Source organism: Sciurus carolinensis, chromosome 1 (assembly GCF_902686445.1).
Source record: "Sciurus carolinensis chromosome 1, mSciCar1.2, whole genome shotgun sequence".
Classification (NCBI taxonomy): Eukaryota; Metazoa; Chordata; class Mammalia; order Rodentia; family Sciuridae; genus Sciurus; species Sciurus carolinensis.
The window spans coordinates 184,960,247-184,973,190 of NC_062213.1; the positions used below are offsets into that span (position 1 = coordinate 184,960,247).

At 49.1% G+C, this 12,944-nt stretch overlaps 1 protein-coding gene across 1 annotated transcript in view; it reads left to right on the forward strand.

Annotated features, from left to right (window-relative positions):
• The window catches only part of Csmd2 (CUB and Sushi multiple domains 2), a 553,852-nt gene that overhangs the window by 425,556 nt on the left and 115,352 nt on the right, over positions 1 to 12,944 (forward strand). The window contains 3 exon segments of the mRNA XM_047516471.1: positions 2,144 to 2,331; positions 10,722 to 10,916; positions 12,118 to 12,234. Coding sequence (XP_047372427.1) covers positions 2,144 to 2,331; positions 10,722 to 10,916; positions 12,118 to 12,234 — 500 coding nt within the window.

Consider the following 12,944-nt stretch of genomic DNA (forward strand, 5'->3'; position numbering starts at 1 on the left):
TTCAACATCCTATAATGGTAGTGCTCAGCAGTTGGGGAAAAAATAAAAAAGGATGATCATGCAGCCGTGTGGATGGGTCCCTGAAATCCTACGCCGAGTGAAGGAAGTCAGACATTAAAAAGTCCAGCATATAAAACTCAACTTATGTGAAGTTTTAGGGTCAGCAAAACTAATCTATGGTGAGAAGAGCTGAATGGTGGTGCCTTCTTGGAGTAGGGAAAATGGACTGGGAAGGGGCCCTAGAAACCTTCTGGGAATGTTCTGGGTCTTGATATGCATGTCAATTTAAAAAGAAATGGATTCTTTATTTTAAAATCCTTTAATGACTCTTGTTGTTAATAAGTTTGAACTTTTGAGTTTCACTCCAAATGCTCTGGCCCTTGCCCCCTATCCAGAAAGTCTGTCCACTCCATTCTATGTCCAGCACCCCAGCCAGATTGAACTTCTGGAGTTACCAGGGTCTCGTGGATTCTGTCGTGACCTTGTGACCTTGCCTCTGCTTCTGCTTTCACAGCCACTTCCTAGCCCTCCTTGTCCAGCCACGGAGGGCCTCCTCATGTCCCAGGACTAGCTCAAGCTAGACCTCCGTGAAGGCTCCATTCCCACCCGCTCTGGGACTCTGTGTGCTCCAGCTCTGCCTTCTGGGATTTTGTACCCTGCTTTGTTGTCTCTACTCCACTGCTTCCTCTAGCACCATCCCCTTCTGGGAGGCAGGGGTGGCATCTGACATGTCTTGCTGTCCTGGGAACCTGGCATAAGGCTTGGCATATTGAGGGCGCTCTGATAAGAAGTCCATGATTGAAGGACGGTAGGGAAAGACAGAAGGCAATTAATTAAGTAGTGATGCCTGATTCCAAAACCCTTCCCAGGAGACTTTTGAAAGAGCAGATAGGAGAACGCTGAATTGCAGAGGCAGGAAGGCCGTATTAACAACTGGTGGGGTGATCTTTATCCAGCACCAGCGTGAGAGGATTGGTGGGTGACCCTATAGCCCGCTCCAGTGTGAGAGGGTGCCACGTAGGGGCCGTGTCTGCCTCCCAGACCCCTACCCTGTCTCCCTCCCAGCCTTACCCTCTTTGTCCCAGAGACACGGTGGCCCCTCTCCCTCCACCATAAGTCCTAGCTAAAGGGTAGATGGACCAGTTCATTCTCAGTCCAGCCAAATGGCAGATCTTGAGTTTTTTGGCCCATGACTGGGCGTGAATGAATTTGCATCCAAAGTCTGTTTTCTGCAAACTCATTTACTTTTCTATTATTTTTACCTTTGCACACTTGATTGGCATCAATTGCTCTCACTGGATATATGCTTCAGAGTGGACTTACTGCAGCCCAGAGCAGGCCTGTGTTCAGAGTGAGCAGATACAAATACAGCCCAACTGTGTCCCCAAGTGGGCGAAATAGTGCACACACCCACCAACAGGACGTGAGGGCCCCAGGGGCTCCGTTTCTTGCCAGCATTTGGCGTTTTCCATCATTTTAGCTCTAGCCAATCTGGTGGGATTAAACTACATACATGAGCTTTAATATCCAATTTGCTGAGCTAGGATAGTTTTTTGATTTTCCCCCCACACCAGGGTCAGGATAGCTGAGAGAGGCACACCCGGTGGGGTGCTAGGAACAGCACATTAGCAGATCCTGAAAAGAACTGGAGAACTAGCTTGGGATACAAGAAGGATGTGAGGGCCTTGGAGGGGCAGGCCCCTTCCGGCCTGGGGATGGCTCTCTGGGCAGCTCTTCCCTCTCATGAGAGGAAATGCAGCATAGCATGATATCAAACACACGGGAGTCAGGTAAGACACCTGGGTTCTGGATCGTCCTTGACTGGCCCCTTGGTGCCTAGAGTTGGTGACTCATTTCCCTTGTGTGTAGGGAGGACATTAGGTTTTCAGCTAGCTCCAGATGTGGGGACACTGACTCTGGAATTGCCTCCTCTGTTCCAAGCCTGCCTTCATCATCTCACCTGACTGGGAGGTCACCGGGCTCCATCCTCTGCCTCCCTGTCGGCCAGTCTTCAGGGGTTGGGTACTGGTGGGAGGGTGGGCTTGCTCATGGGGCGGCCCCATCCTTGCTTTGAGTCTAAGGCCCCAGCATGAGCCTTTTATGTGACCTTAGTGGGTGTGGGTGGGATGTTTTTGTTTCTCAGCTTTAACTTGGAGCCTGGCTATGACTTCCTCCATATCTACGACGGACGGGACTCTCTCAGCCCTCTCATAGGAAGCTTCTACGGCTCCCAGCTCCCTGGCCGCATTGAAAGCAGCAGCAACAGCCTCTTCCTTGCCTTCCGCAGCGACGCATCTGTGAGCAACGCTGGCTTTGTGATCGACTACACAGGTAAGGGTCCTGGTGCCAGAGACACTGACGGCAGGGCCAGCGAGACCTGGCAGAGGGCAGCAGTGCAGCGCAGAGAGGAGAGCTTGGCCCGCAAGGAGCCCATGCTGACCCTGGCACTGCTACCCCTGCAGAGGACCTGCCCTCTCTGCGGCCCTCCAGATGGGCTAATCTTTCGAATCAAGTACCCAGGACCAGGGAGAAGGGGAACCGCATTCTTTTTTGCTTCCCGTTTCCTTTTCCAAGTCATTGCTCCTCTTCTCCCTGTTTTCTGTGAGGGTGGCTCCTCGCTCTGCCCCGTCTCCTAGCCTCACTCCAGAGCAATCAGCTAATACCTTCCTGATCACTCCTCTGCCTTAGTAAGAGCTCCATTACGAGTCTCAATTATCCCCTCCACCAGCCTAGGTAACTTCATTGACTGTCTGAGTCCATCAGTTGCTGCTACGATGTACTGATGCTGGTATGTTATAAAGAAAAGAGGTTTATTTAGCTCACAGTTTGAAGGTCCAAGATCAAGTCAGCCCATCTTTTTGACCTCTGGCAAGAGCCTCACAGTAAATAACATCAAAACAACGGGTACCCAAGCAGAAGAGATTATGTGATGAGACAGGAAGTCAAAGAGATTGAGGCGCCAGGTTCATTCTTTATAACAACCCACTCTACCTGGAGTTCCACAAGATCGACTTTAATCCCTTCCGAAGGCAGTGCCCCCCACCCATAACCTAACCACCCTCCACTAGGCCCCACCTCTTAAAAGTTCCACCACTGGGCTGGAGTGGTGGCTCAGTGGTAGAGCGCTTGCCTAGCATGTGTGAGGCACTGGGTTTGATTCTCAGCACTGCATATAAAAATAAATAAAAGTAATGGTTCACCAGCAACCTAAAAAAAAAGTTCCACCACCTCAGTGCCACCACACTAGAGGCCAAGTCTGCAGCACATCAACCTTTGAGGGACATGCTCAAACCATAGTCAAACCAAGAAGACCATACGGATGGCCTATCTAGTCCTAAGATCACAGTGCTTGACCCTCTGTCCCAAGGACACTCCTTGACCACACCCTGGCACTTTGTTATAAAATGGGCACTTTTGGCCACTTCCTGATCATTTTTTTCCCTTTTTTTTGTTTATTTACCTCTTTATTTTCTTTTTTCTTGCAGTGCCAGGGATCAATCTCAGAGCATGCTAGGGAGGGGCTCTACCACTGAGCTGCATCCCAGGCTCCCGCCCCTGAGCGTGTGTGCTCATCCTACCAGCTATCCCATCCTGATTCCCATTGCCCCTTTGAATTAATGAATGCAAACTGAATCATGGAGGGAGTCGAAAGCAAGAGGCAACAATTTTTCTTAAGGACAGTAAATATTTTAGGTTTGCCTGTGACAACCGTCATAGCATAAGGCAAAACATAAAGGAATTGGCTTGGCCACCTGTCAATAAAAATTTCCTTGCAGAAACAGGCAGTGGTCGCTGCTTAGCCAAGAACACAGACTGTCAGATTAACCAATTGAAAACTCTTGCTCACTACTCAGTGATTGCGGGACCATATGCAAGTTATTTAACTTCTCAAAACCTCTATATCTGGAAAATGATGGCAGGAAAATTCCTGCCTCACAGAAATGTTGTAAAGATCAATGAGTGCATGCACTGAAGTCCTTGGTGACTGCCTGGCACCTATCAAGCATTCTGCGAGGTTCACATATTATTAATAATGGTGAGTAAGTTCCAGGCTCTTGGGCACTCACTTTTTTCTACTCCATTATTCTCTTTTTGACCTTTCTTTCTTCCTTAATTATCCCAGACCCCATTATCCAAATCCTAGCTCCATTTCTTGCTTGATTTGTGTGCTTGGCAAGTTATTATCTCCTGGAACATCATCTTCAAAATAGGGGTAATGAAAATTATGTTGCAGAAGGTTAGGATGAAAAGATATTTTACACATACATATAGATATACATAGAGAGAGAAGGAGAGATGAGTAATGCCCAGAATGTACAAAACACTCTGCAGCTACTCTAGAGATGATAGATTTTGTTGTTGTTATTATAATCCAAGTTCACTCGGACCTCATCAGCCAGTGTGTACAAATGGGGTCATATTACCACTTAAAATTAAAAAGTTTCTGGCTCATGTTTCCCACTTGCATAATGTAGAGCCTCAGCCTCTTCTAATGTCCCTTAATTAAATCTTTCTGGCAACCCCCGGGAATATCTCATAGGGGTTCACAAATAATGCTAATCATGATAATAGCTAACTCAGCAATTACCGACCGCCGGTGCTGTCCCGGGTTCCACATCCGTCAACTCCTGGAGCTCCTCATAGCTGTCAGCTGTCTGCTCTCTGTCAAGCACAGTTCTAGAAGACACTTGTTGCGCACGATGGAGACTGTTTGTCCACAGTCTTCTTGCCCCGCAGGGCTGACCTGGGGCATGGATGTGTTGCTGTCCTTGCCAGATATCTGCCTTGAGGCACCCCTCCCACACCCAAACCCTGTGTCACATGCGGGTATCGCGACAGATACAGTCGGATGTTCTGGAATTCAAACTGAAGGCAGGACATAGACTCTCCGGGGGTCCTCATCACCCCACTCACTGCCAACCCCACTGCTGGGTCTTCACAAACATCTTTCTTGGGCTCTTTTCCTTTATTCATATTCTCATCAGGACCCTCAACTTGCCTGTTCCTGGGTCTTCTGTTACATAAACCTTGACAAACCACACCCTTTGTGAAACCCACACCCAGATGGCCAAGGACATTAAGATAGTTGCACAAACATGATACCTGCAGCCATGCTAAGTGGCATCCTTGAACTCAAGCCAAGCATTAGCAACCACCAGAGCTGCCCCGGGTCCTCTGCACCAACGTGCACAGGGGAAAGCCTTGCCTCCGAGACCTCTTTCCCCAGGAGGCTGCTTTCTGCTCTCTGCAGGCTGGCTTTCCTTGCTGCTTCACCCTCCCGGCGCAGGCGTGGCTCCTCTCAATCAATTCCCAGTTTACATTCCAGTTCCAAGTCCCCATGGCACTGTCAAAGGGACCGGACCACATTCAAGTGTCCACAGAGGAGGGATCACGCCATTCAGCTTCTGTAGCAGAGGCAAGAGCAGATCAGGCATTTTTATTTGTTTGTACTATAGATATTAGTGGAGCACCTACTGTGTGCCAGACGCTGACACAGAGCAGGGAACCAAAGCCCTGCCTCCGTGGAGTTCACATCCTAGTGACAGCCAGACTGACAGACTCTTCTCATGCAGATACAGTGTTGAAGGCCCACCCGATTCTAAGGTGAAGAGTTTTAGGTGGGTCTTAGGTGGCTGTGGTCTCCTTGTCATCTCTGGGTCAACTGCTAGGAGACGATGCAGCATGCAGTCATGTTATCTGTGGTTGTCTACTGAACCAGAACTCTGAGCCCTTCTCACTGGAGTCTACACTCCTGGGTAGCTTTACCCTTTGCTGGAGGAAGCAAAGGGTCACCATGGGGAATGTTGTCTTGTGGATTCAGCTGCCAACAATGAGTTCCAGGGAGGCTTGCTGTCTTTCTCCTGGCCAGTAAGTAGGTAGAAAGGGTGGGTGGAAGGACCTTTATTTTCCTCTTCCAGCATGTGTGGTGGCCTGTGAGACAGGGACAGGCTAGAACATCCACGCACATGTGTGAGGCCATTTGTTCATTCAATAAGCGCTTCCCCAGGCTCCTCCTTGGTACCATGCCCTCTGCTGGATATTGAGGATTCGGCAGGTAGCAAAATGTCCACGGTCCCTGCTCCAGTCTCACTCAAAGGTGAGTGAGAGAAACAGACAATATTAAGTAGACAAACCAGAAAGAAAGAAGTGCAAGAAGTTAGGGAAGAAAAGAAAAGGCTACTCGGAGAAAGAGAAACAGGGAAATCATTCAGACCCATTCTGAATGGTAGCTAGTGATGAACTTGCTGAGTAAGGACCACTAAGAAAGGGCCTTGAAGGCCTAGCAGAAGCCCTCTGTGCAGGAATGGGGGTGGGGGTTCCAAGGAAAGGGTTTGAAGCATGTGGGAGAGCATCTGCAACAAGGCAGGAAAAGCCAAAATAAATCAACTTTTACCAGAGAAGTACTAGTATGTATTTATGTTCTTTTCCAAACCCTTGGAAGTAACACTGCGGGCTTGGGGGTCATGGCCAGATTTCCACACCTGCTCCTACCCCACCCCCACCCAACATGGCTATGGGTCTTCCTTTAAAAATTCAAATCTCTCCCTCTTTCTTTACCTATTTAAAAGTGAAATATTTCTTGGAAGAATTCAAACCACATGGAAGATGGAAGATATACTGTAAAAACTTAACATTCCCCTTACTTTCCCCCATCTCCTAAAGAACCATAGTTAGTGATTTGTCACCTCATTACAAACATTTTATATAAGTATAAAATAATGTAAATTCTATCCCAGGGGTTGGCAAACATTGTCTACAAAGGAAGTAAATGTTTTGCTCCGCATGGTCTCTATTGCCACTGCTTGGTTCTGCAGTTGAGTCATGGAAGCAGCCACAGATAGAAGGTAAAAAATGGGTGTGACTGTGTTCCAATAAAACTTTATTTACAAATACTGACAGCCAGCAAACTGTGGGCTCTAGTTTGCCAATCCCTATTCTATATGAATGTGATCACACCATATGTACTAGTCTGCAATCTGATATATTTTGCCCACCAGTAGATCTTGGGCATCTTCCCACATTCATTTTCAAAGTCCTATGCTATCCTTTTAAAAGGTTATGTGTATTTCAGTGAGTGGTTCTAATCCAACCTTTTAAACCAGTTCCTTGCTGGTTGGATGTTTGGATTGTTATTTTCAGTTTTTCGATATGACAAAATTTGGAAGTGAACCTCATCTATTAGGACCAGAGAGAAGCTGGTTCTTTTCATTTTCCCATTTTGGGATGCCTGAGTTTTATTTATTATTATCATCATGATATTTTAGTCATTCAGTTTTATCATTCACAGCTGAGCTCTGGTTTGGCTGACTGAAGACCTGATTTTGGTCTTAATTCTCTCTCTTAATAGCTGAATGGCTTGGAAAATTCATTTAGCTTCTCTGATCATCACATTCCTCATCTGTATCCTGAACATGAGCCTACCTGGCCCTGCCTCTTGCAGAGGGTATTGTGAAACAGAAATGAGATAACAAACTGCAAAATGTTTTCAAAATTATAGGTGATATTCCTATGTAAGGGGCTATCATTGTCATTATCTTCATCATTATTATTAATGTGATAATGCTTGGAATGATAAGCCCATCTTCCTCTGAAATGTGAGTAAATATACAATAGAGTCTGTAGTTGGAATCATTGATGTGGTTGTTGATTTTCCAAGCTCCAAAATGTTCAGCCAAACCATCCAGCAGCCATTTATTAAACCCGTGTTATGTGCCAAATATGGCCATCCCTTGTGCCAAGTTCTGTGCTTATTGCTGGGGTTATGAGAGGACTAAATGATTATCCCTGCCCTCCAAGAGGTCAGAACCTGCTGGAAAGAAACTCGTGTACCCAGCCTACCAAGACAATGTGATGCATGCTATATAATCAGGGAAAGAAAAGCAGATTCTGAGAGAACCTGCTCAGACAGGCTGGCATTGAAATGAATAGGACTTTGCTACCCAGTTTGTTCCATTAGGACATTCTGACATGCGTATAGTCCTAGAACAGTTGTACCCAGCTGGAGAACAAGGAAGTGCAGCAGTTATCTGAGAATGCAGTTGCTTAAACAAGGAGGAAGTTTATTGTCCTTCCAGTGAAAGAAACCTGGAGGTTGGCATGAGGGCTGATGAGGTGGTTTCACCCAAGCATCTTTTGTCTTCCTGCTCTACTGTGCTGGTCCGTGGATCCCATCCTCAAGGTTATCAGAATCCAAGATGGCAGCTAAGGTTCCAGCCATTATGACTGAGTTCTAGATTGCAGGAAGGAGGAAGGAAAGATAGACGGAAAGGTCAATGAGCATTCCCTCAGCTGAGTCATCTTTCCTTAATCAGCCTTTCTAGAAGTTTCATATTTACCAATTAAAGATATTTATTGAGTGCCTACCATGTCCCAGGCACTGGAATACAGCAATGAATAAAACTGAAAAACTGGCCCCCTGGGAAGGAGTTAGAAATTCTCATGGTGGAAGATCAAAAAAAAATAGGTGAATATATAGTAGGTGGGAGAATACTTATCACAGTGGAGAGAAGCACAGTAGAATAGAGTGAAGATGAACGCCGGGAAAGGAACATTGCAATTTTTAAATAGCTGCTCAGGAAGAGTGGCACCAAGGACATGTTTTGAGTTAAGTCTGGAAAGAGGTGAGGAAAGAGCCAGGCAGATGGAGGGATGTTCTGTGTGCAGAGGCTGGTGTGTGTGGAGTAAGTTCAGGCCTGGAAGGATGGTCTTCTACTCTGAGTGAGATGGGAGTCTGGCCATTGGATTGACGTTAGCAGGCCAGATCTGACGTGTCTACATCTCTCATGCCAGACCTAGCTGCCCAGGAGGCTGGGAAATGTAGAACTTGACTGGCACGTTGAGCTCTGGATCAAATCTGGATTCCATTATTCAAGGATGAAGAGGGGAAATAGACATTGGGTGACAGTGAATTCTGCTTCACATGAGCTGGGTGAACTTGGTTCCAAATTACTTGATTTCTCTGAACTCAAATAAGATTTGACCCACTTTGAATTTACAAAGAGAATGCATGAATAAGACATGATGACATTTTATCATAACTCAGTGATGGGGGACAGTTTTTCAGTTTTATCCATTATTGTATTCCAGTGTCTGGCACATGGTATGGGTCACCCATTGGCCATTGTGTTCTGGCCTGAATCATAAGGTTTTGGAGAGGACAGATTTAATGCAGGGGTCAGGGCACAAAGGGAAACCACTGAGGGGCCCTTTTCTAGCTGAGCGTTTTCTGGACCCACTTGAGTTTCAGTGCAGTAGAATACCCGGGACTGCTCCATGCTCAGCTACTGGCAAAGACTTAAAGAGCAGTGTGCCCAGGGGGCTCAGATGCAAGAGCGACTGGATGTGACAGGATTGTAGACTGTGAAGGTCCTCTCCCATCAGTCAACAGCTTGAGTGGCAGCTAAATAACAGCCTCAAGCAGCAACTGCCCACTGTGTAGCTAGTCTAAAAGGTACCCAGGTGACTAGGGACGGCCCTCAGCAAAATTCCTTCTGAACTGTTGGCCCCTGAACTCTGATCTCTTGTATTCTGGCTCTTTCCTCCTTAGCTCCACTCTGTGAATGTCAGGGTCCTCCCACAAGGGCTGTCAGCAACGCTTTGTGAGCCCCATCTCTAGAGAGCCCCCAGGAGTCTCACCAAGGTCTGATACACAGTTGTATGTCCCTGGTACCAACTGGCTTCAGGAGTGTTCCTCCACACCCAGCCCTGCTGGCAGGCCTCTTGACCATCAGTGCTTTGGGAACAAAGAGGACTAAGGAAAAATCAGTGATGGATGGAAGCTCCCAGGGGCTGTTCAGAATTTCTAGCTGATGTCAAGTGAGTCTGTACAGTCCTCCAGGGATTCAAGACCTGGCTAGCAATCCGGGTCCTCAGGCAACATGGAGTACAGTCTTATCCAGTGCAGAGGGACATCTACAAGAGTGGATGACTGTAGGCACATCCACTGTATGCTTGACTGGGAATACATGTAAGGACCAATGACCAAATAGAAAAATGCCTGTTTTAATAAATTGGTGAGCACTCCACATTGAGTGCAAAGCCCTGGAAAACTGTGTTAGAGACTTTCACTTATCCTAGAAGTTGAAGAACCCAACCCAGAGGTAGGAGTAGGGTTTCCCACCTCCTCCGTGAATCTAGGTATTGGGACCCAAGCCTTCAGACGTGCCTGCCATAGGTGACCGTGACTAAGCCTGGGGAGCAGATACCAGCTCCACCCCATCACCCCAGCCAGCCGCACAGAGGAGGCCGAAGATCAGAGGAAGAGGAAGAGTGGTCTCCAAAGTATCCTGTCACCTGCTTCTCAGCTGCAGGCAAATAGCTGAGGAGAGCGGCCATGGTGAGGGTGCAGGTCAGAGATGAGCAGAAGGCTGGGCTGGGACCGAGCACTGACATTTACCACAGCGACCCTGCACGGCACCATGATGTGGGCTGGGCACACTGGTTCCCAGCAGGGCTTGTCCCCCTTGGAGGAGGAAGGAAGGAAGGAAGGGGGTGAGAGAGGGCCTTGGAGGCTTAGCCCCTGCCCTACTTCTGTGGCCATGGTGAGGATGTGGGAAGCTTCGCCCTTCTGTGATCTCCAACCTTAAGTTTCTATCCAAATGTGGAGAAGTTTCTAGACCTGAAGGGAAGAGCACCAGCAGTCCTCAATCTCCACATGTTCCTCATAGAAGCAGGCCATTAATGAGCCCTCTCCGTGTGTATGTGTTTGTCTGTTTTTCTAGAAAACCCACGAGAGTCATGCTTTGACCCTGGTTCCATCAAGAATGGCACGCGAGTGGGGTCTGACCTGAAACTGGGCTCTTCCATCACCTACTACTGCCACGGGGGCTACGAGGTGGAGGGCTCCTCCACCCTGAGCTGCATCCTGGGACCGGATGGGAAACCCGTGTGGAACAATCCACGGCCAGTCTGCACAGGTGCGGGGAGCCCGGGGCAGGAGGGTCTGAGGAACCGCAGGCACACTCTTGGCCCGGGGATACAGGAGGGGACCAGTGCTCAAAGGTGCCTCCTGCAAGCTGAGCCAGCAAACGTGGGTGTACTGTGACTGGGGACGGCTTATAAGTCACCAGGCGAGCCAGTCCCTTTCAAGGCAGCCTCTCCCTCAGATCACATGGTGATTGATCTGTCCATTCAGATGGTTCTCATGTCCTCAACAGAGGCCTTGTGGACACGCCACCCAGAAAGTGCACCCCAGGGGAAGGGAGCCTAAAGTGCCCTGGGCTTGCTCCTGAGCCTGGGGCAATCACTAAGGGCACCTCCATGTGAAGTAAACCCCTGGAGTGGGCCACCTCCAGGTGGACCTGGGTCACCTTTGGGGTCCTAGTGGGTGGAAATGAGTGTCAGAACCTCAAGAGCATGGGACCACCCACGCTGAAAAGTGTAGCCTCAGCTGGGCATGGTGGCCCACCCTCTAATCTCATGGCTCAGGAGGCTGAGGCCGGAGGATCACATATTCAAAGCCAGCCTCAGCCACTCAGCAAGGCCCTAAGCAAGTTAGTGAGACCCTTTTCTAAATAAAATATAAAAAAGGCTGGGGATGTGGCTCAGTGATTAGGTGTGCCTGTGTTTAATCCCCAGTACCAAAAGAAAGAAGGAAGGAAAAGTACAGCCTCCCTTCTGCCTATATGAGCAAGAGCAGCCCTTCTCTTGTAGAAATTGGCACCAGGAATGGAAACGGAAGGTGACCACTCCCAGTGGGTTAGTCTGAGGAAACAAACATCAGCCTCCTACTCATGAGACGCCAGCTTCCAGGAAGCACTTCCTCTGTGGGAAAGCAGAATGTTCCTTTCTAAACCCCATGTGTGAGCAGGAGAGGCCCCTGACCTGCACCCCAAGGCTGTGCCTTCAGGGACCAGCACCAGTGTTAACAGAGGGCAAGGACTGACGTGTGCCCCAGAGACCCTCCATAGCATTGGGCTGGGCTTTCAGACGGAGCCAGGACTAGGTGTCCTGGGCAGAGCAGGGTAGCGTCCTGGGGGCTCCCCTTCTCCATGTTCATTGCCCACTCAGGGCAGCCCCACCATGGCCAGAGGCTCTCCACTGGGAGCAAGAGGGAGGATGGACAGTTAACGAGAAGCCCACAGGGTCACCTGGCCCCCTACCTGGTTTCTCTTTCAGCTCCCTGTGGGGGACAGTATGTGGGTTCAGATGGAGTGGTCTTATCTCCCAACTATCCCCAGAACTACACCAGCGGACAGATCTGCTTGTATTTTGTCACCGTGCCCAAGGACTACGGTATGGCTTATTTTGTTCTTGTGTTCCTGACTCTTCCCCCTTGTTCCACAATGGGCAACTCGGGCTCTTCCCAGTGATCCACTCCCTAGTGGGCCCCGACAGAGCAACCTCCGGCATCTCAGCAGGACACAGAGGGCTGCTGCTCCCAATCACACTGCGGAGGTGTTCCTGATGCTGGAGGGAAGGGCTCCCATGAGGCCGGCCGGGAGCAAGGGCCTGCAGTTGATGAGGAGCTGCCCAGGACAGAGACCAGGTGTCCTGAAGGCCCGCAGCACAGCTGTGACTGAATGGAGGGGCAGGGGGCTCAGCAGCAGGAAGGAGGGGAGGATGGAGCTGGGCTTGAAAGTGCAAGCGAGGGTTGCAGGAGCCAGGTCACCCATGTCCCATCTGAAAAACAGCCTGGACCAGAGCTATAGATCAGAGCAACAAGAAGAATGTGGGGAGTAGCCAGTGCCTTGAGGAAACAGAGAAACCTCCAGACCCGAAGAGATCCAGACAGCAGGAGCCAAGTGCATCCCCTGCTTGGCAGTGGTGACTTCCGAGAGTCCTGCCAGCCCTCAAGCATTCAAGAGGATCCTAAAGGGCACCCAGGTGCCCAGCCTGGCTGCTTTCTCCCTGGATGTCCTCTTTGTAGGAGGACTAACAACTCTTTGAAAACGCGGGTGATACTGAGTACAGTGAAGGGTGACAGTATGCCCTCACCACCTAGG